Source organism: Schistocerca cancellata, chromosome 12 (assembly GCF_023864275.1).
Source record: "Schistocerca cancellata isolate TAMUIC-IGC-003103 chromosome 12, iqSchCanc2.1, whole genome shotgun sequence".
Lineage (NCBI taxonomy): Eukaryota > Metazoa > Arthropoda > Insecta > Orthoptera > Acrididae > Schistocerca > Schistocerca cancellata.
The window spans coordinates 89,499,365-89,527,172 of NC_064637.1; the positions used below are offsets into that span (position 1 = coordinate 89,499,365).

Below are 27,808 nucleotides of genomic sequence, written 5' to 3' on the forward strand. Positions count from 1 at the left end.
ATGTCAGTTCTAGTATAATATATTTATCCAACGAATACCCATTTATCATCTGCATTTCTTCGACGGGCGAAAGCAGGTCCGACAAGATATTGGGAGGAATCTCCCCCCTCCCCCCAACCACCACCACCCCCTCAGAGTATAACGTCAACGGTGCAGAGACGAAATGGCCAGCTGGTTAGCCATCCTGTTCCGCTTCACGAGTACGGACTGTGGTCCTAACAGGGGGGAAGTGCGTTCCCTGCAGCTGGTGGAGCATCATTTGATGAAAATGGCTTCGTAGTGGTGCATTGAGAAGGCAGGCAGGCAGGCGAAGCGACTGCATGCACGTCCAGCTGCCGGAGTCGAGGGCCGTCGAGGACGCATCGCCGAGTAGGCGCGTCGCCGGCCGTGATGGCCCATGCGTCACTGTCGGCCGAAGCGCGCAGATTAACGGCGCCTCATCAGCAACCAAGGCGTCGCGACGCCGAGCCGTGCCGAGACGCGTCACGGATTCCGCACGCGCGCGGCCGCGCATTCAGGAGCGCCGGCGGCCAGCACGCGAGTTCCCTCTGCCCTCCGCACGCTCTTACGCACGCGACAACGATACACACACACAGACACACGCACGCTGCCACCAGGACAGATGGTATCGGCAGGTGGGAAGAGGCTGCCAAGAGGTGCCGAGTCTGCCGCTCACGCGTCCGTACATGATTCGCATGCGCCTTCAATAGCAATCCGCATCTGCCGGCGGCGAGCCGGCTACATCACACACAGCAGGCCGCGATTAGCTCAGGTCCCTCCCAGTTCAACCTCAATACAGAGTGCATCACAATTAACAGCACAAACTGACACAGGTGAATGTACACTACTGGCCTTTAAAATTGCTACACCAAGAAGAAATGCAGATGATAAACTGGTATTCATTGGACAAATATATTATACGAGAACTGACATGTGATTACATTTTCACGCAATTTGGGTGCATAGATCCTGAGAAATCAGTACCCAGAACAACCACCTCTGGCCGTAGTAACGGCCTTGATACGCCTGGACATTGAGTCAGAGCTTGGATGGCGTGTACAGGTACAGCTACCCATGCAGCTTCAACACGATACCACAGTTCATCAAGAGGAGAGACTGGCGTATTGTGACGAGCCAGTTTCTCGGCCGCCATTGACCGGACCTTTTCAGTTGGTGAGAGATCTGGAGAATGTGCTGGCCAGGGCAGCAGTCGAACATTTTCTGCATCCAGAAAGGCCCATACAGGACCTGCAACATGCGGTCGTGCATTATCCTGCTGAAATGTAGGGTTTCGCAGCTATCGAATGAAGGGTGGAGCCACGGGTCGTAACATATCTGAAATGTAACGTCCACTATTCAAAGTGCCGTCAATGCGAACAAGAGGTGACCGAGACGTGTAACCAATAGCACCCAATACCATCACGCCGGGTGATACGCCAGTACGGCCATGACGAATACACGCTTCCAATGTGAGTTCACCGCGATCTCGCCAAACACGGATGCGACAATCATGATGCTGTAAACAGAACCTGGATTCATCCGAAAAAATGACGTTTTGCCATTCGTGCACCCAGGGTCGTCGTTGAGTACACCATCGCAGACGCTCCTGTCTGTGATGCAGCGGCAAAGGTAACAGCAGCCGTGGTCTCCGAGCTGATAGTTCATGCTGCTGCAAACGTCGTCGAACTGTTCGTGCAGATGGTCCTTGTCTTGCAAACGTCCCTATCTGTTGGCTGTTGGTCATTCTTTGTGGGTGTAGTATTGGTTTTTAGAATTTATTACGACTTTACATATAATGTTCATAGATTTTACGATAGACGGTAGCATCGTTGGGGACTGTGATACAAGCGTTGCTGCATAGTACTGTATTCGGTAGGCGTAGGTAGTTGCGGACAGAAACGCAAACAGAAAGCCGACAGAAAAATATAGAGGAGTGAGGTGGGTCGATTTTGGAGGCCGAGCTCTGCTCGACCCGACAATCTCGCATCATATTGACGCGTTAAATGTCGTCATAAAAACAAAATGCGTTGGTGCCGCGCCATGCATCTACCACATCCGCCAAACCTTGGGACATGGCTGAAGTACCAGCCCAGTTACACGGGGACTTATCACAAACGTTTACATTTCAATTTCATCCATGTGCACAAGTCGTTGTGCTCATTTCTGAGCATCGTGACCGTATGAACGACGCGTCTCCATCTCGGATGGTTACCACCTTCCCGTAGAAGGTGCTCAAGAGATATACCTGAGACCGTCTTGATTTTGTCTGGTTACCTGACTTAAGGTGTGACAGGAAGTCACACATAAGGCCCCCGACTATGACGTAAACTCGAGAAGACTTATCCCACTGCCGAACAGGTCGCTACAATAACTTTTTTGGACAGCAAGTGACGATTTATTCCAGTGATTTATTCAGCAAAGGCCTAAGTCTCCCCAAGTCTATCCACTTTTTTGCTGTTCTTCCCCTCAGTCTCTTGCCTTCGATGTTCCCTTCCACGATTGTTTTCTCTAGATTTTTTTCCATCTCTTCTCACAGTGTGGCCAAAGGAATGAAATATTTTTGGCTGATGCGAGAAGAAACGAACCTAGAAATAATGGCCGGCCGCGGTGGGCTAGTGGTTCTGGCGCTGCAGTCCGGAACCGCGGGACTGTTACGGTCGCAGGTTCGAATCCTGCCTCGGGCATGGGTGTGTGTGGTGTCCTTAGGTTAGTTAGGTTTAAGTAGTTCTAAGTTCTAGGGGACTTATGACCTAAGATGTTGAGTCCCATAGTGCTCAGAGCCAACCTAGAAATAATGAGTTTTTCTATAATAGACACATTTGTCATCCTTTCCTCAGACCGAAAAATTTCATTTTACGTAGACTGGGATGCTACGTAATAATCATACAGTGCATCGCAAAAGATGGTAAGTTCCCATATGCCCTGTTTAATTCGCATATGGAGCAAGGCTAAATTGTCTGAAATTGTAAATTTCTCCGTCTCTCTAGATCCACTTAAGACTGTTCTTTCAGTGAGGAGACACCATGAAAAAAAATCCCAACGACTATTTTCCCATTTTCGGTCATGAGGCGAAGCAGACATCGAAAGTCCGATTCTATTTCAAGAATCTGACCAAGTGTCAACAGTGATGTATGTAAACGCTGCTATCGGTATCGTCGCAATAGAAGGTGATTTTCGGCTGGTGCGAGGTTCCCACCCGCCGATGCGATTCGTCAGCGAGGGCTGTTGATGGCATATCGGGCTGTCCGGCCGAGACACAAATCAGATCCATCCATCGCCTGCCTCATTACCAGGGACCGCTGCCAAACAAACGGACGGTCCCATAAAACTGCCTCCGCCACGCGCCGCGAGCGTCATCTGCAGGGCTGACAACTTGCCAGCGCGACGCTGTTCTGGCTGCCAGGCAGGGCGGAGTCCTGGCTGTGATATTTGACCCCCAATCTCGCTACATTATTATGTACGAGGGGCACTCCAAAAGAAATGCGCACTATTTTTTTGAAAATCCATCTTTAATTCTACATGTTAGAAAGTTTTACGGAGTGTAGATACATCCTTTAGGAACAATATTTTCATTTCTCCACATAATTTCCATCCCTCTCAACTGCCTTACGCCATCTTGGAACCAGCGCCTGTATACCCGCACGGGAAAATTCTGGACCAACCGGTTGGAGCCACTGTTTGGCAACGTGCACAAGGGAGTCATAATCTTCAAACCTTGTTCCACGAAGAGAGTCTTTCAAAGAGATGATAGTCACATGGAGCCAGGTCAGGACTGTAAGGCGGATGTTTCAGTGTTGTCCGTCCGAGTTTTGTGATCGCTTCCACGGTTTTTTGACGGACATGTGACCGTGCATTGTCATGCAACAGCAAAACATCCTGCTTTTGCCGATGTGGTCGAACACGACTCAGTCGAGCTTGGTTTCTTCAGTGTCGTCACATATGCATCAGAATTTATGGTGGTTCCACTTGGCAAGACTCCTTCGGAATCGAAAAACACCGTAGCCATAACTTTTCCAGCAGAAGGTGTGGTTTTGAATTATTTTTTTTTCTTGGCTGAATTTGCATGATGCCACTCCACTGATTGCCTCTTCGTCTCTGGTGAAAACTGATGGAGGCATGTTTCATCACTTGTCACAATTCTTCCAAGAAATCCATCTCCACCATTCTCGTACTGTTCCAAAAGTTCGCTGCATACCGTTTTTCTTGTTTCTTTGTGAGCCACTGTCAACATCCTGGGAACCCACCTGGCACAAACCTTATTTAACGCCAACACTATAAGTATTCTGCAAACACTTCCATTTCCCCATTTGAGTTCCCGAAGCATCTCCGTAACACGTGCGTGTTGATCTGATCTACCACTAACACGTCTATCAACCGCATCTGAAATGCTGCGATGCCTTCTTCTAATCCGAACTGGTGTGGAACCCAAACACTCGAGCACTACTCAAGAGTAGGTGGCACTAGCACCCTATAGGCGGTCTCCCTTACAGATAAACCACACTGCCATGAAGTACTCCCAATAAACGGAAGTCAGCCATTCACCTTCCCTGCCACAATCCTCACATGCTCTTAGATCTCATATCGATTTGCAGCGTTGCTCCAGCATATTTAGAAGCTGTGACTGTGTCAAGCAGGTCACTATTCATACTGTAACCAAAGATTACGGATTTGTTTGCATACTCATTTTTATACATTTAGAGTCATCTGTCAATCGCCACACCAACTAGAAATGTTCTCTTAAGTCATCTTGGATCGACCTACAGTCACTCAACGATGACAGCTTTCCGTACACCACAGCTTGATCAGCAAACAATCGCAGACTGCTGCCCACCTTGTACTCCAGGCCATTTATGTGTAAACAGTACAAAATGGTCCTATGACACTTCTCTGGCGCACTCCTGACGGTACCCTTGCCTCTGATGAATACGCGCGGTGGAGGACACCATGCTGGGCTCTTTCTTATTTTTCTTATTTTTTTTAAAATCTTATGGGACTTAACTGCTAAGGTCATCAGTCCCCAAGCTTACACACTACTTAACCTAAATTATCCTAAGGACAAACACATACACCCATGCCCGAGGGCGGACTCGAATCTCCGCCGGTACCAGCCGCACAGTCCATTACTGCAGCGCCTCAGACCGCTCGGCTAATCCCGCGCGGCATGCTGGGCTCTGTTTTACTGCATCGCCAACAGTGTAATCGAAGAGTGGTGTATTTCTTCACCTATTTATGCGACATTAAATTAAATTCATTCACGTTTATGGTCAACTGCCAGTCTTTGCACCAATTTTCAATCGCCAGCGGCTTATCTAACATCTCGCCACTGTATTCTGGCGTTTAGAGCTTCCATCGGCGACATCATATTCTGTAGAGCAATTTTACGGAGCTTCGGGCGTTATCTGCTAGATCTTTTATAAATACTGCAAACGGGGCAGTCGCCCTATAAAACACTTGTGATACACTGGAAATTTCTTCGGACTTTTCATCTGCTTATTTTGCCTCTTCATTCGTAGACTAACTTTCTGTTTCCCATTCGATGTCGCTCAGGACACTTTTCTTATGCTTCATATTTCTTCTTGTTTGCACCAAATACTCTTCATGAATGAGATTTTCACTCTGCAGCGGAGTGTGCGCTGATATGAAACTTCCTGGCAGAGTAAAACTGTGTGCCCGACCGAGACTGTAACTCGGGACCTTTGTCTTTCGCGGGCAAGTGCTCTACCATCTGAGCTACCGAAGAACGACTCACGCCCGGTCAAGTTTGGAAGGTAGGAGACGAGATACTGGCAGAAGTGAAGCTGTGAGGATCGGGCGTGAGTCGTGCTTCGGTAGCTCAGATGGTAGAGCACTTGCCCTCGAAAGGCAAAGGTCCCGAGTTAGAGTCTTGGTCGGGCACACAGTTTTAATCTGCCAGGAAGTTTGAAATACTCTTCTTGTTCGTACTGAACTACCCTAGATTCGCAACTCCTTGAAGGGCACTACCACAGTCCGCCTGCCACTTCGCCAGAGAGAGGTATACCCCAACCACCGACATCGTCATCGACAGTACATCATCCCCACCATCACCACCCGCACCTCAAATTGCAGGGCTGCCGACGAACCCTTGCCACCGCACGGTTTGACTCCTAATCCACCCCCATTGCATGCCACACGCCACAGTTTACTAACGGCCCCCGTGTGCTACCCCGACGACCGCTGCTCTTCCTTAATAACGTCTCTGGCAAGGCCGCTGGAATCTGCGGACCTCCGCGCTGCCCGAAAGAAACTCGAAACAACTCGCGCGGTACACGCCTCCGCTGGGGAGAAGTTTCGGGAACTGCTCCCCTCGTCTTCTACTCCCCCTTTTCTCGCATTCCTTGCGTCACCCTCCTCACTCCCCCTCCCCCACGGCATGATTCTCTTTTCTCGTCCTCTCTCGCGTCAAGACGCTTTCCTTCATTTCTGCCGATGGCGCACCGCCCCACGGGAGCCGTACGTCTCAAGGTGGGCGGTGGCGCCCGGGGAGTCCCCGAAGTCCAGCCGGGCAGATGCGCGTCTTTCTTCTCGGCTTTCTTCTTCTCTTCCTCCTCCACCTCTTCTTCGTCTTCTTGCCCGCCCCCGTGGCACTGTCAGCATAACGCGGGACATTACTGCCGCCGGACACGTGCGCCCGCGGCCGAGATATGGGGTGCGTGGCGGAGGGTGTTCGGCAGGTGGCGGCGGTGGAAGCGACCTCTCCGTCACGGACGGGATATAAATCCGGCGTCGTCGTCTTATTGAGACTGATGTCGGGGCGAGTGGGGGGGGGGGGGGGGGGACGAGCGGATTCTGTGCTGCGGCTGCCGTTCTGAGTCACCGCTGGATATGAGGCGCAGCTTCACCAGCAAGTAGATTCCACAACATCTCTAAGTTTTTTTAAATTCTTTATAATAAACCATTATAATTATACAAAGTTAACCCTCTTCCTTATTTCATTAGTGGGTCATAATACTTATACATTTATACTTACACGGCAACCTCCCCATCGCACCCCCCTCAGATTTAGTTATAAGTTGGCACAGTGGATAGGCCTTGAAAAAGTGAACGCAGATCAATCGAGAAAACAGGAAGAAGTTGTGTGGAACTATGAAAAAATAAACAAAATATACAAACTGAGTAGTCCATGCGCAAGGTAAACAGCATCGCGGAGAGTGTAAGCTCAGAAGCGCCGTGGTCCCGTGGTTAGCGTGAGCGGCTGCGGAACGAGACGTCGTTGGTTCAAGTCTTCCCCCGAAAAAAAAATTTGAAATTTTTATTTTCAGACTTTTATCTGTCCGTGATCGTGTGTCAGTTATCAAAGTTATGATCTGTCCGTTCTTTCATTGACGTCTCTGTTCACTGCAATAAGTTTACTGTCTGTGTTTTGCGATTGCACCGCAAAACCGTGCGATTAGTAGACGACAGGACGTGCCTCTCCAATGGGAACCGAAACATTTGATCGCAAGGTCATAGGTCAACCGATTACTCCACAGGAAAACACGTCTGATATATTCTATACGACACTGGTGACGGCATGTGCGTCACGTGACAGGAATGTGTTGTCGACCCACCTAAATTGTACACTTGGCGAATGAGTAAAAAGATTCTTTCGCCTTGCCCGATTTAGGTTTTCTTGTGGATGTGATAATCACTCCCGATGAAAACATAAGAGTTTGTCACATAAACTGCAACAAATGAATGCAACAGTTTCACAGTCGCACAGTTTTCCCTGTGCTCTGTCAAAACATATGTTTTTAACGTTTTCAAATTTTTCCGTGTGTAGACCGTCAAATCCTGCGTCCAAGCAAGTCTGAACATGTTCTGGAATTTTGGAGAGCGAAGTTGATTATGTGTGAGTGCCTAAACTTTGATAATTGACACACGATCACAGACAGATAATAGTCTGAAAATAAAAATTTTAATTTTTTTTTTTCGGGGGAACACTTGAACCAATGACCTCTCGTTCCGCAGCCGCTCACGCTAACCACGGATCACGGCGCTCGTGAGCTTACACTGTCCTCGATGTTGTTTACCTTGCGCATGGACTACTCAGTTTGTATATTTTGCTTATTTTTTCATAGTTCCACACAACTTTTTCCTGTTTTCTCGATTGATCTGTGTTCAGTTTTTCAAGGCATATCCATTGTGCCAACTTATAACTAAATCTGAGGGGGGTGCGATGGGGAGGTTCCCTTGTTAGTTCGCAGCTAGTTTCAGTTTTTAAGTGAGCTACAGTTGATTTTTAACAAACAATGGGCATCTGATTTCTAGTATCTACAGTTTATATCTAATTCCTATAACTAATTACTATATTCTGCAGCGTCACATGTGTGCCAGTGAAAGATACAAGCCTACTTTTAAATTGCCTTGCTCTTCGAGCTAATCCCGAAGAGCGTGCCCCTGGCACTCGGCAGGCCACGATGTTAATTCGCTGCAGTTCCCTAGCATAGTTTTCCTAAAACTAAGTCCTACAAACTAACTTATCCTACGTCATTTCGGGTGTGTGTCACAATCGGTGGTGTTGATCCCTACTCCCCCTAATCCTGCACGTGGCGGATTCCAACTAAGATGAAAAGTCGGTCAGTCCACGCGCAGGCGGCCTGGGAATAGGGCTCTTGGACGCATTCAGTGGTTGTTGTCTTGGTTATTTAGTTTATCTCTCTTAAGTATTCAGTTAGAACTTTTCGCGATACCTCGTTAGCCAATTTGTTTAAGGTCTGAAAAGTTTCCTCTCGTCTAAGTAGTTGATATGTGTCATAGTTGGGTAGTCTGTCTCGTAGTGTGTTCGCGACATCATTGAAGAGGGGGCATTCGTAAACTACATGCTCGGGTGTACCCTCCCGATCGCCACAGTCACTCTCTGGTGTAGCCCTTTTCCGTCTCTAAGTTTACTTGTCTCCCTAAATACAGGCCGCATATGCACTATTTGATCGGAAGTATCTGAAACTCACTCAGATTCGATGGTATAAAAGGAGGCGGGCAGTATCGTCAATAGAGAATCAGGCAGTAACAGCGGAATGGTTCGATCAGGAGACCTCAGTCGCTTCGGACATGGCACTATCATGAGTAACAGATTCATCAGGGACACTTCAACCCTTCCAAACCATGCCAAGTCAAGTGCTGGAGATATGACAGCGAAGTGGAAACGCGAAGGAACAGCCGCAGCTAAATAAAGAACACGCAGCGTTCTGTGCCTGATAGATAGATTTACATTACAGGAGTTTCTAATCGTTGTGCTTGTATATTCTGTTCATCAGTTCGATACGATATTGCTGTTGTGACTTGGCAAGACAACCAAGCCACTCTGAGGAAGCGGAAAGGCATGCGTTTAAGCTCATGCAGGCTGGCGTGAGGTCTGGAACAGTTATAGGAGTTGAGTCTAATAAAAAAGGTACGTAGCTTCTGGAGTACTTAACTTTAATCCATAATTGGCGAACATCGGTCTGACGGTACATGCATCACAAGATAAATAGCAAATGATAATGGCGCCTTGCTAGGTCGTAGCCAATTGCGTAGCTGAAGGCTATGCTAACTATCGTCTCGGCAAATGAGAGCGTAATTTGTCAGTGAACCATCTCTAGCAAAGTCGGCTGTACAACTGGGACGAGTGGTAGGAAGTCTCTCTAGACCTGCCGTGTGGCGGCGCTCGGTCTGCAATCACTGATAGTGGTGACACGCGGGTCCGACGTATACTAGCGGACCGCGGCCGATTTAAAGGCTACCACCTAGCAAGTGTGGTGTCTGGCGGTAACACCACAATTGCAGTGCCTCTGTCGTTCAGAAGTACGTCGCAACGTTGCTTAGGAGATGCATTCTTGTCTCCCCTGTACGGGAATATGCGTAATGGATGTAGAAATGCGAGCTACACAAGCAAAGTTTAAAGATATGGAACTTCAGGTGCAGCCGTGAAGTGTGTGGATAGCGTCATGGTAAGGCCACCGCTCGCAGTAAGCGGGAAATCCAGGTTCTATTCCCGGTCTGGCACAAATTTTCTTTGTCGCCCTTTAATCATACAGTTGATGGTTGTCCATATTCGCAGCTGCGAATACATTTCATATAACTGTTCATCTATGTTGAGTCCTGGTGTGAAAAAACGTATGCTCTGGCCATAGGTCTTCGGCCTTAGAATTGGGTTGTTTGGGGAAAGAGACCAAACTGCGAGGTCATCGGTCTCATCGGATTAGGGAAGGACGGGGAAGGAAGTCGGCCGTGCCCTTTCAAAGAAACCATCCCAGCGTTGGCCTGGAGCGATTTAGGGAAATCACGGAAAACCTAAATCAGGATGGCCGGACGCGGGATTGAACCGTCGTCCTCCCGAATGCGAGTCCAGTGTGCTAATTTTCCGCCTTACTTTCGTGTTTTGCAGTTCTTACAGCACCAATGAAACTCTTGCATACGCTGAAGCACCGAAAGTACCAAGTACAGTAGCTGCCATATACGATAAGATATAGATTTTACTGCAGTTTCATCCTTTTTAGGAATTTTATACAGTTTGTAATGATTTACTACAACAGCATATTAAATTTTACGTATGCACTATTTTTCATCAACAAATATAATGTAAGTAATTTTTTGGAATAATGCTTAAACGTACATACAAAATTATGAATTCTGTAATCTGCTTAGGGAAATATTGCAGAAAAATTGTTTTGTGGGAAAGGGGTAGGGGGGAGGGGGAGTGAGGTGGAAGCAGCTTAGCTTCGGTAGTTCCCCCAGTGGTCCAGGATCATCTTAGTACGGATCTGACCGATTTCACTGTAACACGCCGAAGTACATGCTTTTAAGAAAGAAAGCAAAGTTCCGCTGCTATGGCCACAGACAGCCAATCGGTACCGACCGACCACCCTGTCATCCTTAGTGGCGTGACGTGGGGTCCGAACACCGTTCTGACAGACCTTGTCAGCTTTGCAGATCTTACATGCTGGTAAACCATTAGATAAAATGTTTCCTGTCCACTTTCTTTCTTGGGATGTGACAAAGAGAACTGGACAAGTCAACCATGGCAGCATACTGCCTGGAGTATGGTCACAGTTATCGTTTGAGGAGATGCGGATCTTGGTCCAGGTGACTAAATATTGGTGTCCTGTCATCAGAAAAATTACGCGAGATGAAATATCCTTGGTTTTCGAGCCACGTCAGCTGAGATAAAATTTTCGAGCCCTTCGACACCATTCACCGATATCGCCATCGTTAATGGCTGAGCCGTGGCGTGGAGTGGACAAGGAGAGGGTACGAAATTGGCCGTATCTTTTTCAGAGGCACCATCTCTGCTTTTGCCGTTATCTATCTATGCTAACACCGCGAACCAGAAACACTGGCTGCGCAGACGGGGATTCGATCCCCACTCCTGCCAAGTGCGTGGCTGGTGCGTGAAGAGTTTTGTGTAGCACCGCTAGTTTCGAAACTCTAAAATTAGGGATACGAAGGACTGGTTTACAACGCAAGAACGACATCTAGGGCAGAGTATTTGTAAAACTGACACGAAGCTGCGTGTTTTTAGACAATAGGGAAATATTGTAGCACTAAGCAGAAGACTGCTGCGTTTAGAACAACTACACTCATCTCACACACCAGCGACGCCAGAGATAAATGTCAGCTTCGCCCCTGCAGAAAAAGGCGTATGCCAGCCCGCAGGGCATATCAGCAGCTCTCACCCCCAGCGGACGTTTTCCGACGAGACGTCTCATCACGTACTGGAGTCCTGTCCTACGGGGGACAGGGTGTCCCGCTTCCAATATCCGGGATACCTCCGCTCGCTTTATGCAGTGCGGCGGAATAAAGAAGAGATGCGCCGGAGGAGATGAACGCGTGCGGGGATAGCGGTAGAGCAGACCGGGCTGGCCCCGTGTCTCCAGCGCCCAGAGGTATTTTATTTTCGCGTTATTTATGTTCCCAGCGTGACGGGCTGGCAATGAAGCGGGGGTCCTGGACCCCCACGGGCAGATATTGGCAGAGGGACCCAGCGCGACGGATGCCTCGCGCCGGTGGAAGTAATAACGTGGACAGCGAGGGATGCTCGGGGGTGGCGGGGGAGGCGAGTTCTGTGAAGCCCCACCCCTACATGGGATGCACAGTGCTCGGTGCGGAGCGGAGTGGACAGTCTTGCTCGTTTTCAAATTGTAGTCTACCACGAATTTCTGCAGCCAATAACAGTACGTCGCCCCAATCAGGAGCCCAACAAATGCTAGCAGTTGGTTATTATTGAAGTGAAGCTACTCAGAGAGGTCCATTGTGGGCTATAATTATCGTATGGGAGCCAAATTTGTTAGATATGCTAATGCGTCAATGCGGAATGGACGTACACGGGAAGAAAATCCGTCCAATTTTGGCCACCAGGTGCAAATCTGGCGCTGTGAATGCGGGAAAGATGTATAGAAATGTTGGCATATCTAATGGATTACAAACGGGGACGTGGGCAGCAAATGTCATACGAGTGAGAAAGATGTAAAGTTGATTTTATTAACAACTGCAGGTTACACAGATTGTTGAATATAACTACCGGAGAAGTCGGCGAGATGAACGGCCGTACAACGATGTGATCAAAAGTTGCTCCTGACAGTTCCGATTGAATCTGAGCAACATTTTTTTTTTTATTTGGCCTTTGAGTGTGTACTCAATTTAGCCATCGGCAAGACAAAGACAATGTACACATAATTGAATAAACAAATACAGAAATGCATATTTACAAGAGTAAAAAGCTTAACTGTTACAGTTTTGTACTTAATATTTTAAAAATTGAATTGAATTGAAAAATAATTAAAAGTGTCTTGGCGTACGATTCACACCAGTTCTGAAATATCTTCATCAGCAAGACATATTTATAATTGACATACACCATTAAAACCTACAGATTGTGACCAGTACTCTTGATGAAGTTAACGATCACTTTATATAGACGAACGTCTTTAGTACACAAAAGAGAAGAAGCTGATTGAGGAGGATGGTAGCCCATACTCAGCAATATCTTCAAAAAGACCAACCGTTCACGGTCAAATTTGGGGCACATAAATAAGATGTGGTTGACATCAGCTTCCGACTCAGGATCAAACTCATATGCTGGTGAACTGTAAACGTTGATCCGATGTAGATGCTGTGGGAAAGAAATCTGAGCAACATGTTCCTGTAAACATTCTACCGTGACGGTATCAACGAGCAGGTGTCTGTTGGAGAAATGTATTCGTTGCCAGAGTGGTTATGTTGAGAAACAAATATGTAACCATCAAGAATAAAGACGTAGAATGTTAATAAAGTTTGTTTTATTTTAAGAGCTTGAAGGGACTACACATAAAAAATTTCGAGGCGTAACTCTTCAGCACACCTTCGTAATTTTAAACATCCATGATTTCTGAAATAAATGTAACTGCGAAATACACGGATAATACAACAATAATTATGTTCTTCGTAAAATAATAAATCTTACTTTAGTTTCTTGCTTTGTATGTATCTGTTTATTTGTTTCCCTGTAATTCATATAAATCTACAGTTTCATTCCAATCTTGATAAAATTTTGCACACTTTGCGTCAATGACAAGAATAAAATGACTGTCTACGTAAGACTAAATAAACTGACATGAAATATACACGTATGTAATATATAAAGGGGAGGGTTGTTACCAGAAACATGGAAAAGTTCTTGCCAGTTTAATTCAGATCTCTACACGATCCCATAAAAAACACTTGGATGGACGTGGGCTACATTTGGAGGGACGTAGACTGTATCAGATGATAAAATTTTCTATGGCTACGAGCCGCGTATAGCGGTCTAAAAGCCACGAGTTTTCGGTCGAGTTCTCCTCAGCAATTGTCAAGTGGCCGCGTGACAATAGCTGAGGAGAAATAGGCCGCAAGCTCGGGGATTTTAAGCCACTGGAAGCGGCAGGAAGCCCGACGAGAAAATTTTATAAGTAGATATCACTCCGAAACGGTGCATTCGTGTATGTGTATGTATTTACTTCAAAGTTCTTGGTCAATTTACCTCAACTTTCTAGGTTCAGATGAAACAGTGAAGAAGATTTACAATAAATTAGATGCTTAACAAATTAAATATATGATAAACTGAATGTAACTCCTATTGTGAGAATAAATTACAGCGGCAAGACCAGTCTCGGAGATAATATCGTCAGATGCGACTAGATCGCGGGACGAGCGGAAGCTCAAGATTTTGACAGAAACATGATTGCAAACTCTGATTTATTGATTGGTTGCCGTCGTTACATATCGCGTATACCCTAGAAGATATTTTAGCCCGTGTTTCTCAGTTACTTATGGTATTAAAATACACAGTGCATACAAACGCTAAGGCAGGTCGTGAATACGGTACCAACAAAAGTCACTATATCCCGGGTCGACCAGCACATCAAACAGAACCCGAGATTTCTCGAACTGTGACGTAAGCTGTTCGAACAGTTCTCAAACACAAATGGCTCAAAAAAATGGTTCAAATGGCTCCGAGCACTATCCGACTTAACTTCTGATGTCATCAGTCCCCTAGACTTAGAACTAATTAAACCTAACTAACCTAAGAACATCACACACATCCATGCCCGAGGCAGGATTCGAACCTGCGACCGTAGCGGTCGCTCGTTTCCAGACTGTAGCGTCTAGAACCGCACGGCCACTCCGGCCGGCTCTCAAACACAACCCCACTTGAAACATTGAAAACTGAGCTGAAACAATAGGAGACGAATTCCCAGAAAACACAATGAGTTACTTACAGCAAAATGTAACAACAGTTGGAGCAACTAATCATCTTCTCGTACAGGAAAAATACGAAGTTTGTGAAAATTTACTTGAGGAAATGAATTAAAAATGCTATCATTTATATCTTACCGAATTTTAACAGATATACTGTAGTTCTGTTTATCGAACGCTAATGAAAGAAGCACACCTCAAATATCGCCTTAGAAGTATCAACAAGGCACAGTGCTAATCAATGTGTGTGGCAGATTTTAAACATATCGCGCAACGCTCGTCACTGCAGCCAGTCTGTTTATAAAACATAATAATATCGCTTTGGTTATGACATCAAAATTAAAGAAAACGTAGAATCACAATTTCGATCTCATTGTATCGTGTTGTGAAGTAATTTGAGTCGTATTCTCCAGTGCACAGAGGCGCACTGACCAGTTCCATTGCAAGGTGAAACTGTTAGGATGTGATAAGAGGGTGAGTTACATAGCAAGTCTTTCTTTTCTGGCCGCAACTTCGATGGAAAATTTCCAGTGTTAAGCCCGCGCTGTGTTGATGCCGGTCATAATCTTAGCTGTCTGCCGAACCCATAGCGCGTGCTGCCTGGTTCGCACTGCAGTCCGGAGCGCCTCCTATTCCGCGTCTTCGCCGGATTTCTTACCCTCGGCCAGTCCGCTGGCCGTCCAATATCCCGCGGCGCCACCTGCGGCCATCAGCGTCCCAGATGCCGGACTCCCCTTCTGTCCTCCGGGGCGTCGCAGATGTTCCCTGGGGGGCCCTGAGTTTACCCCGTCCGCCCTTCAGGAACCGTTCCTCCCTCTCCTACACGAGAAGACGGAACGTCGAGACCAACTTCCCGCAACGTCCCGTCCTCAGAAGACAGCCCTCAGGGGAAGACTGGCAATCAAAGTGGTCCTTATCCAATTAACTAGAGCCTCACCTATCTGCTGCAACGGCCTTGCCGCAGTGGTTACACCGATTCCCGTGAGATCACCGAAGTTAAGCGCTGTCGGGCGTGGTCGGCACTTGGATCGGTGACCATCCAGGCCGCCATACGCTGTTGCCATTTATTGGGGTGCACTCAGCCTCTTGATGCCAATTAATAAGCTACTCGACCGAATAGTAGGGGGTTTGGTCAAGAATACCATCATAACAACCGTGAGAGCGGTGTGCTGACCCCACGCCCCTCCTATCCGCATCCTCCTCCGAGGATGACATGGCGGTCGGATGGTCCCGATAGGCCACTCGTGGCCTGAAGAAGGGGTGTTTTCACCTATCTACGGTACTTGGAATTAACAAGAAACACGTAACCAATTAGTAAAGCCACTTTCTTATTCACAACTATCGTGACCACATTAGATGGATATACTATACTAAAGCGGTTTCGTTTCAAATGACGCGCCATCAGACCCACTATCTTGTTACGAACCTAACCACAGTAGCTTACACCTCCGACATTGTCAAACGAACTGTACACCAGGGTCACTGTGGCTCTCAATTATCTGCTGGAGACATCGCTTGAACATAGAATATTTAACGCTGAGGAGCCAAAGAGACTGGTACAACTGTCTAATGTCGTGTAGGGTCCCCGCGAGCACGCAGAAGTGCCGCAACACGTCGTGGGATGGACTCGTCTAATGTCTGACGTAGCGCTGGAGGGAACTGACACCATGAATCCTGCAGGGCTGTCCATAAATCCGTAAGAGTACTTTGGGGGGGGGGGGGGGGCATTGCCCAAGTCGGAATACACAATGGACAGGAATGGACGTAGGTGATCAGACAGTATGCTTAGTTACGTATCACCTCAGAGTCGTATCTAGACGAATCAGGGATCCCATATCACTCGAACTGCACACGCCTCACACCATTACAGAGCCTCCACCAGCTAGAAAAGTCCGCCGGCCGTTGTGGCCATGCGGTTCTAGGCGCTTCAGTCTGGAACCGTGCGACCACTACGGTCGCAGGTTCGAATCCTGCCTGGGGCATGGATGTGTGTGATGTTCTCAGGTTAGTTAGGTTTAAGTAGTTCTAAGTTCTAGGGGACTGATGACCTCAGATGTTAAGTCCCATAGTGCTCAGAACCCATTTTTTTTTAGAAAAGTTCCCTGCTGACATGCAGGGCCCATGGATTCTTGAGGTTGTCTCCATACCCGTACATGTCCATCCGCTCGATACAATTCGAAACGAGAATCGTCCGACCAGGCAACATGTTTCCTGTCATCAACAGTCCGATGTTGGTGTTGACGGGCTCAGTCGAGACGTAAAGCTTTGTGTCGTGCAGTTATCAAGGGTACACGAGTGGGCCTTCAGCTCCGAAAGGCCATATCGATGATGTTTCGTCGAATGGTTCGCACGCTGACACTTGCTGATGGCCCAGCATTGAAATGTGCAGCAATTTGCGTAAGCGTTGTACTTCTGTCATGTTGAACGACTCTCTTCAGTCGTCGTCATTGGTCCCGTTCTTGTAGGATCTTTTTCCGGCATCAGTGACGTCGGAGATCTGATGTTTTACGGGGTTCCTGATATTCACGGTACGCTCGTCAAAACTGCCCGTATGCAGTTCCAGGCATTTTCTGCTGTTTTCCTTGTTGTGAGACATCTACATGATTACTCTGGAATTAAGAATTAAGTACCTAGCAGAGGCTTCATCGAACGCGCGACTGCTACGTTCGCAGGTTCCAATCCTGCCTCGGGCATGGATGTGTGTGATGTCCTTAGGTTAGTTTGGTTTAAGTAGTTCTAAGTTCTAGGGGACTGATAACCTCAGATATTAAGTCCCATAGTGCTCAGAGCCATTTGAACCATTTTTGAAGCTTCATCGAACCGCCTTCAAGCTATTTCTTTACCGTTCCTCTCCCGAAAAGCGTTCGGGGTACGTGAACACTTAAACACTTCCGTGCGAACTTTGATTTCTTTTATATTATTATGCTGATCATTTATCCGTATGTAGGTTGGCGCCAATTAATTTTTTCGTAATCAGAGCGAAAGTTAGTGACCGAAATTTCATAAGAAGGTCCTGCAGCAACGAAACACCACTTTTTTTTTTTTTAGAATGACTGCCATCCCAATTCCCGTATCATGTGCGTGGTACGATCTCCTCTATTTCGCAATAATACAAAAGGTACTGCCCTTCTTCGTATTTCTCTGATGTCCTCCGTCAGTGTTGTCTGATGCAGACCCCACACCGCAAAGCAGTACTTCAGCAAAAGATGGACAAGCTTAATGTATGCAGCTTCTTCATTAGACCTGTTGTTTTTTCTAAGTGTTCTGCCACTAAATCGCAGTCTTTGGTTCACTTTCCCCACAACACTACAAATTAAGTTATTCGCAATTGTAGCCCATCAGTATTTAGTTGAATGCACAATATTTACATATATGTGATTTATCATGTGATTGAAATTTAGCAGGCTCCTTTCTTTTTTAGTAGTCATGCAGATGACTTCACACTTTTCATTGTTCAGAGTCAACTGGCCCCTTTTTCACATCACACAGTTACCTTATCTACATCATTTTTAAATTGGTTTAGATCGTCTGATGACTTAACAATACGGTAAATGACAGCATCACCTGCAAACAATCTAAGATATCCTTCTAAATCGTTTATATAGATCAGGAACAGAAGGAGGCCTATGACACTTCCTCGGGGACACCAGATATTACTTCTGTTTTACTCGGTGATTTGTCGTCAAATACTGCGAAATGTGTCGTTTCAGACGAGGAAAGGAGGTTGTATTTTGTACAGCCTCTATAATTGTTTTCAGAGATACACATTTATCTGATGAATAATCTATTAAAATTAGTTGTAAGATACTTTTAGTTCGCCAGTTACGGACTTTTATGGCCAATAAAATTCTACATATTTTTAAAAACGTGCGGCAGTTCTGTTATATTTCTGCATCTGTGTACCATCTTGTACTTTGACTGGGAAGATGGTTTTCTATAACGCTACATGTGATATTAGAAAATTAACAGCGTTCCTTTAATGTCTGGAAAACGAGCACATGTCTTAGTTTTCAATAACTACTATTTCAAAATTTATATAGCCTGAAAATTGTTTTTGATAATACTTACACTTAATTTTAGTTCACTTACTGATTATTGGTGCATAGTAGAGTAATAACGGAACGAACAGACTATTAAATATACTACTGAAAAATTTTCCTCAACTGCAACAGTTCCAAATTTCAGTTGAATATTTGTTTATGGGTATACGACGCTATTGTTCCTTGGGACATTTCTTAATATTTCGAAAAACCTTACTTTACCACAGCAATTTTTGTAATTTCAGAAAAAGACTGAAGCTCGCGAACAGTGAATGCCTTTATTTATAAATGAAATACGGAAAAAGTAGTTCAAGGTACAATACTCTCCCCCACTATCTGTCACGTTCTCGAGGACTTGTTCTGAAAATCAAGTCCTCCTTTATTCACCTCTCCAGTTGTATAGAGTTGACATGTCTATTCGAATAGTTCGTACGTGAGACTTGCGTTTTTACACAAAATGATGAAGCAATTTTCACATATTTCTTTCCAACCGTACCATATTTTCGTATGTTTGTACTCAGATCTTGAAAATGGTCATCGCACACCAGAATTAATTACGTGGTGTAAACTATTGGCATAAATATTTTAAAAGAAAGCATTCCCTGAGCCAGTGCGAATTTTGCTGGGACTGTATCGCAACGTCTGATATCCAAAATTTAACCTCACTGTTGCGTCACATCACGTAACAGCTCAAGTTTATTCCAGAGGTGCTATTTCTTAGACTATCATCCTGATTTCAACGGAGAAAAGAGAAGTAATGTTTAAATATTGTTTCTTTGAATGTATTTGTATGTGGAGATTCGTAAGAAAAATTCAAACCGTATTTCCATAGCAGATCCAAAGTATTATTGCCAACTGATGATATTTGCTTGTGCCACAAGAATAAGCTACTAGCCAACTAATGTGTAAAACTGTATCGCAATTTGTAGCTTTTCTCTACATCGCGTTCTACGGGAAAAAACAACGTAACCATAATCTCGGACAACGTGATTTAGTGACCTGCAAACAGGCTGTTGTACACTCTAGTTTCTCGTTGCTCGTTTTCTAAAGAAATCATTCCCCTTAAAATCGGCGATAAATAAGACCGTTGGGAGCTTGTACAGGCTAGAATATTTTACGTAATAACAGTGTACGATCACGGTGCAACGCACGTTTGCATAGTATGAATATGTAAAAGCCTTGTCCGCGCTTGTGTGCCATGCTAGCGATCGGCTGTGTTACAAGTGAATGACGGGTCGGCCTAACGGAGCACCCGTTGGATGATGGCTCTTAGCGTGTGTTCCGGTTATCTGAACGGCATCTTCAGGGCAGACGCAGGTGATGATATGCTGCCGGAAGCCTGTTCCCAGCGTTCCAGAAGCAAGACAAGAATGTGCCTTGGGGAGTGAGCGGAGGCTGGAGACGAAATACTGCGGAGACGTGTTCAGGAACATTACGACTCCTTGTTGCGTTCTCTGTATACTCACTGTTGTAATAGTTCTTTACTACTGGCCAGTGTCACAACTTGACCTAACAGCGGGTCGAGTAATAGTCTTATGTTTCAAAGACGGCGTCTTCAAATGCAAAGCAGCTTTTCTGACTGGCTGTCTTTAACGCATCCGTACAAGTACCCGAGAAGATAATTTCTCTGATGTTTTATTCGCGGAGATATTCACTTCATAAAAGACACAGCAGAATCCTGCTTTTAATGGTGTCGGCCTCCACCGAAAGTGAAAGAAACACGTGCACAGTAACATGCTCTATTCAGGCAGTAAGAGAATCTCTTCATTTACTTATCACCTGCTGGGAAATACTCGGTGTATCAAGTAGAATCATCCGACTTACGAAAATCGTAACTATTGTGTTACATAAGATACGTGCGTGAACTACGTACTGTTGGGAAGAGTGAATTCTCGAGGTTTACATGGTTCCCGCTAGGTAGCAGCAGTGTGCGACCACTTCAATTCTAGTAAAAATGGTGTCGGGACAACAGAAAGCGTTTTGTGTTCTACGTTTCGCGCCAGTGCGCGTCAATAACAACTGTTTAGCGTGACTTTCGTTCTAGTATGATGTGGATTCTCCTATAGCACAGAGCATTACACAATGGCGTGAACAATTCCGAGAAACAGGTTATTTGTGTAAAGGCAAATCGCCGGGCCGTCCCCGAGTGTCTGACACGGACATAGAACGCATCCTCCATAGTTTCAGAATAACTCCGCAGAAATCCGTTCGCCGTGCAGCTCGACAGCTCAACATGCCCCCCGATGTCCGTCTGGCGTGCGTTGCGCCGACATTTACACACGAAACCGTACGAAAATCATCTACTGCAAGCTCTTCGTGAAGGTGACAAACGACGACGTGTAGAGTTCTGTAAATTCGTTCTTGGCAAGATGGAGGATGACAGTTTTCTTCCACGCTGAGTGTTTGGTGACGACGCAACATTCCATTTAAATGGAAAGTTGAACCGTCATAATTGGAGAATATGGGGTACGGAACAGCCACATGAAGTTATACAATATGAGATGGACTCTCCAAAATTTAATGTGTTTTGTGCAGTTCTACATCTACATCTACATGATTACTCTGCAATTCACATTTAAGTGCTTGGTAGAGGTTCATCGAACCACAATCATACTATCTATCTACCATTCCACTCCCGAACAGCGCGCGGGAAAAACGAACACCTAAACCTCTCTGTTCGAGCTCTGATTTCTCTTATTTTATTTTGTTGATCATTCCTACCTATGTAGGTTGGGTTTAACAAAATATTTTCGCATTCGGAAGAGAAAGTTGGTGATTGAAATTTCGTAAATAGATCTCGCCGCGACGAAAAACGTCTTTGCGTTAATGACTTCCATCCCAACTCGCGTATCATATCTGCCACACTCTCTCCCCTATTACGTGATAATACAAAACGAGCTGCCCTTTTTTGCACCCTTTCGATGTCCTCCGTCAGTCCCACCTGGTAAGGATCCCACACCGCGCAGCAATATTCTAACAGAGGACGAACGAGTGTAGTGTAAGCCGTCTCTTTAGTGGACTTGTTGCATCTTCTAAGTGTCCTGCCAATGAAACGCAACCTTTGGCTCGCCTTCCCCACAATATTATCTACGTGGTCTTTCCAACTGAATTTGTTTGTAATTTAACACCTAGGTGCTTAGTTGAATTGACAGCCTTCAGAATTGTACTATTTATCGAGTAATCAAATTCCAACGGATTTCTTTTGGAACTCATATGGATCACCTCACACTTATCGTTATTTAGCGTCAACTGCCACCTGTCACACCATACAGTAATCTTTTCTAAATCGCTATGCAACTGACCTTACTAGACGGTAAATTACAGCATCATCTGCGAACAACCTAAGAGAACTGCTCAGATTGTCACCCAGGTCATTTATATAGATCAGGAACAGCAGACGTCTCAGGACGCTTCCCTGGGGAACACGTGATATCACTTTAGTTTTACTCGATGATTTGCCGTCTATTACTACGAACTGCGACCTTCCTGACAGGAAATCACGAATCCAGTCACACAACTGAGACGATACCCCATAGTCCCGCAGCCTTGATTAGAAGTCGCTTGTGAGGAACGGTGTCAAAAGCTTTCCGGAAATCTAGAAATACGGAATCAACTTGAGATCCCCTGTCGATAGCGGCCATTACTTCGTGCGAATAAAGAGCTAGCTGCGTTGCACAAGAACGATGTTTTCTGAAACCATGCTGACTACTTATCAATAGATCGTTCCCTTCGTGGAAAAGGTGTTTGGTCCATTTTTCTTTGCCGAGATCACTGTTACAGGAAGCACGTATGGGAACTTTCTTTTCCCACAGTTGGAGACTGATTCGAACCACTTCATTTGCCAACAGGGTGGGGCACCGTCGCAGTGGGATCTGAAAGTGCGAGAATTTTCAAATCAGAGGATTACTGAGCAATGGATTGGTTGCACTGAACGAAATTTTTCAGTCTTATATTACTGGGCTCCAAGGTCGCCGGACCTTACTCTGTGCGGTTAGTTCTTGTGGGGATTTATAAGAGTCACTGTTTATGTGCCCCCCGTTACCAACAACGATGAATGAACTGAGACATCACAAACAGCAGCTGTGGAAGCTGTAACTGAGCACGTTCTCGCTACAGTGTGGGAACAATTTGAATACCGCACTGACATATGGCGTGCATCTCAAGGGGAGCATATTGAAAAACTTTTTGAGTTTCCCGTTCATCAAAAAACGAGATTATATATATATATATATATATATATATATATATATATATATATATATATATGTTTACTAGTTTCAGAAATATAGAAGGATGTAGGTTGCAGTAGGTACTGGGAGATGAAGAAGCTTGCACAGGATAGAGTAGCAATTGTGTCAGCTGGCCCAAATGTGTCGCCGGCAAGAAGTAGTGGGCGACTTGATGTAGCTTAAGTCTGAAAATTTGTCCTTTGGGAAGCCTGCATTTTTTGAGCAAGGATATAATAAGACTATAATGTACTGTATCGTGTTTGAGTCCTCATTTTGACGTGTCTTTCCTTTTCCTCTTCTGTTCCAGGTGAGTGTGGTCACCATCACGGCAACTTCTCTTGGTTAAAGGATAGCGCAGGTGCACCCGTGCCTTACCAGTGGATTGCAGGTAGGACATTTCCTGTCTCTTTCTCCATTTTAGTCATAGTCTCGCCTGCACTGTTTCAGTACAGTGTTTCAAAGTCGAAAGGTACTACTGCGCAAAGAGAAACTGCCGCAGTTTCACTGTAAGTTGAAAAATACTTCCTGCTAATTGTCGTTCGCTAAGGCAAGTGGTCAGTAGTCAACTTCCCAGTGTTTCTCCGTTGGTTTCCTGCCAACTTCTATGGTTTGTTTTTCTGGAACTTAATTTCATTAGCTTCACCGACGGATTTTAGGTAGTGTATTACTTTTCCCCCTTGCTCATATCTTCACTACCCTGTTAAGATAAAAAAAACAATCTACCATGAGACCAGAAGTAGAGCTCGAAGTGGCTGGCTTTAGAAATCGTTCAAATGGCTCTGAGCACTATGGGACTTAACATCTGTGGTCATCAGTCCCCTAGAACTTAGAACTACTTAAACCTAACTAACCTAAGGACATCACACACATCCATGCCCGAGGCAGGATTCGAACCTGCGACCGTAGCGGTCACGCGGCTCCAAACTGAAGCGCCTAGAACCGCACGGCCACACCGGCCGGCGCTGGCTTTAGAGGAGAGCTCTACGCGTCGAAAGCGGGCAAACGAGAACGCGGAAATAAAACGGCTAGAAGCCTTTACACTGTGGAGACACAAGTCACGGAACAGCGATATGTACGTGTATACGGGGTATAAAAAGGCAGAGCATTGCGAACCTCTTACTTGTACTCAGGTCATCCACGCGAGAAGGTTACCGATGCGATTACAGCCTCACAACGGAAACTTCGAATACGGAATGGTAGCTGGCGTCAGGCGCATGAGACAATCCATTTCGGAAATCGTTAGCGGATTTAATATTCCGAGATCCACAGTGTCAAGAATGGGCCTAGAACACTAAATATCAGGCATTGCCTATCACCATTGACAACGCAGTGACCGACGACCTTCACTTACCGACCGAGAGCAGCGCCGTTTGCGTACAGTTGTCAGTGCTAACAGACAAGCAACACTGCGTGAAATAACCGCAGAAATCAGTCTGGGACGTCGATATAAATTTACATAAATGGTCTGTGGTAGCAGATGACCCAAGTGAGGGCCTTTGCTAAGGGACAACTGGAAAACAGTGACATGATCAGATGGGTACCGACTTTAATTGGTAAGAACTGATGACAGGGTCCGAGTGTGGCGCACACCCTACTCAGCCGTGGACCCGAGTTGTCAAGAACACACAGTGCAGCCTGATGGTGGCTCTATAATGGTGTGGGCTGCTTTTACGTGGAATAGACTGCGTCCTCTGATACAACTGAACCGATCATTGACAGGAAATGGCTATGTTCGACTACTTGGATACCATTTGCAGCCATTCATGGACTTCCTGTTCCCAAACAACTATGCGGCATCGCACCGGGCCACAGTTATTCGCGATCGGTTTTAAGAACATTCTGGACATTCCGAGAGAACGATTTGCCCACCCAGATCGCCAGACTGAATCGCGTCGAGCATTTATGGGCCATATCGAGAGGTCAGTTTGTACACAAAATCCTGCACCGACAAAACTTTCGCAATTGTAGGCCACTATAGAGGCAGCAAGGGTCAGTATTTCCGCAATGGGCTTGTTGAGTCCATCCCACGTCGAGTTGCTTCGCCACGCCGGGCGCAATCACGTCCGACACTGTATTAGGAGTTGACTCATGACTTTCGTTACCTCAGTGTATATACGGTATGTATGGAGAGTATACAAAGTGCATGTGGCGTCGTATATAACGTAAACACGGCAGGTAAAGGAGTGTGTCACGACTGAAGAAAGTGCCACTTGTTACCCAAACGCGTTACACGCAACACCTACACCTCTTATTGATTGATCTGAATCAACCTGATGATGGATGCTTAAACCACTGAAACGCGTGATGGAAACGAAGTTAACTGCGACTTGTATTAATAGATTTGTAATTTATCTCCGTTATTAGTGTACTGGGTATAGTGTTGCTTCATACTACCTTTGTAGGAGAGGTCGCCCAGTGTTTCAAATATAAAGTGAGGCACCAAGGAAGCTGGTATAGGCATACGTATTCAAATGCAGAGGTATTTAAACAGGCAGATACGGCGTCGCGCTCGGCGACGCCTATATAAGACAACAAGCGTCTGGCGCAGTTATTAAGTCGGTTACTGCTGTTAAAATTTCAGGTTATCAAGATTTAAGTGAATCTGAACGTGCTGTTATAGTCGGCGCACGAGCGATGGGACACAGCATCTCCAACGTAGCGATGAAGAGGGGATTTTCCCGTACGACCATTTCGCGAGTGTACCGTGAATATCAAGAATCCGGAAAAACATCAGACCTCCAACGTTGCTGCGGCAGGAGAAAGACCCTGAACGAGACCAATGGAGACAGAAGACAATCGTCCAGCGTGACGGAAGTGCAACCCTTTCGCAAATTGCTGCAGATTTTAAAGCTGGTGCGAACCACTCAACGAAACATCATCCACATTGGCTTTCGGAGCCGAAGACACACTCGTGTACCCGTGATGAATGCACGACACGAAGCCTTACGCCTCGCCTGTGCCCGGCAACACTGACATTGGACTGTTGATGACTGGAAACTTACTGCGTAGTCGGACGAGTCGCGTTTCAGACTGTATCGAGACGATGGACGTGTACGGGTATGGCGACAACCTCATGAATCCATGGACCGTGCATGTCTGCAGGGGGCCGTTCAAGCTGGAGGAGGCTCTGTAATAATGTGGGGCGTGTGAAGTTGGAATGATATGGGACTCCTGATACGTCTAGATACGACTCTGGCAGGTGACACATACGTAAGCATCCTGTCTGATTAACCAGCGTCCATTCACGTTCATTGTGCGTTCCGCCGGTCGATCCCAGCAGGACACTGCGACACCCTACCCGTCCAGAATTGTTACAGACTGGCTCCAGGAACACCCTTCTGAGTTTATACGCTTCTGCTGGTCACCAGACTCCCCAGACATGAACATTATTGGGCATATCTGGGATGGCTTGCAACGTGCTGTTCAGAAGACATCTCCACCCCCTCATACTCTTACAGTCCGCAGCTCGTGGTCTCGCGGTCGCGTTCTCGCTTCCCGAGCACGGAGTCCCGGGTTCGATTCCCGGCGGGGTCATCAATCATAAAAATAGCGAGATAGGACTGGTTCAAATGGCTCTGAGCACTATGGGACTTAACATCTATGGTCATCAGTCCCCTAGAACTTAGAACTACTTAAACCTAACTAACCTAAGGACAACACACAACACCCAGCCATCACGAGGCAGAGAAAATCCCTGACCCCGCCGGGAATCGAACCCGGGAACCCGGGCGTGGGAAGCGAGAACGCTACCGCACGACCACGAGATGCGGGCGAGATAGGACTGAGCAGCGGTTGGCAACTTGTACGGGCGCTGATGACCGCGCAGATGAGCGCACCACAAACCAAACGTCATCATCATCATCATCATCGTGCTCTTACAGATTTAAGGACAGCCCTGCAGGATTCATGGTGTCAATTCCCTCCAGCACTACTTCAGACATTAGCCGTCGTGATGCGGCACTTCTGCGCGCACACGGGGGCCCTATGCGATATTAGGCGAGGGTACCAGATTCTTTGGCTCTACAATGTGGATCATACGCGTTTTCCACAGCCTGAGCACCGGTGACGGACTCCTCAAGAGTAGCGCCGGTGTGACATCCCGCCACGCGAGCCGTACGGTGTGGTGCGACGTGGCGCGACGCAACGCGACAGGTGCCCGGCGAGTGGTCAGCCTCGGCGCTTCCTTTCGCAGTGCGGCCACCTTGCCCGCGCCAAACTTCCCCTCCGGCGCGGGACTTTTCTTCCCTCGGCGGTGGTCGGGTTTCTTGCTGCAGCGCCGCTGCCGTTTGCAGCTCGTTGTTGAGACGGGCCGCGCAGCGCTCGGCGACGCCCCATAAATAATACATCTCTCGCCGCCGGCGATTACTGGGAAGCCGACCGCCGCGGCGCGGCGCGGCAAGAACACGCCGGCTGCGCTAGCTGCCGGCTGCCTGCCCGCCTGCATTCCTGCGCTGCTATCCGCCCCGCCGTCCGGCCCACTTTAATGATCTACAGTCCTTTCTGCACCTCGTTCCGCGACGTCGCCGCAAAACACTCCTCCTTCCGTGCCTCCTCCTCCTCCTCCTCCTCCTCCTCCTCCTCCCTCCCTCCTTCATCTGCCGTCCTCTTGCTCCGGTTTTCGTGCGCGCACACACCTACCTCCGCCGGTAGCCACGCATGCCGGACGCCGAACTGCATCGCTCCGCGAGAACGCAGCAACCCGACACTTCACACTCCTGGGCTGTACTGAACCTGCCGATTCCGGTCGTCCGATTTAACCCGCGACTCTTCCCACGAGTCACGCCACTCGCGCAAACAGAGACTGCCCACAGCACTGTTCAAATGGCTCTGAGCACTATGCGACTTAACTTC

At 46.8% G+C, this 27,808-nt stretch overlaps 1 protein-coding gene across 1 annotated transcript in view; it reads left to right on the forward strand.

Annotated features, from left to right (window-relative positions):
- LOC126109407 (homeotic protein ultrabithorax-like) overlaps nt 1-27,808 on the forward strand; it is an 877,703-nt gene that overhangs the window by 483,656 nt on the left and 366,239 nt on the right. Inside the window, exon 2 of the mRNA XM_049914436.1 lies at nt 23,265-23,345. Coding sequence (XP_049770393.1) covers nt 23,265-23,345 — 81 coding nt within the window. The remainder of the gene's footprint in view (nt 1-23,264; nt 23,346-27,808) is intronic.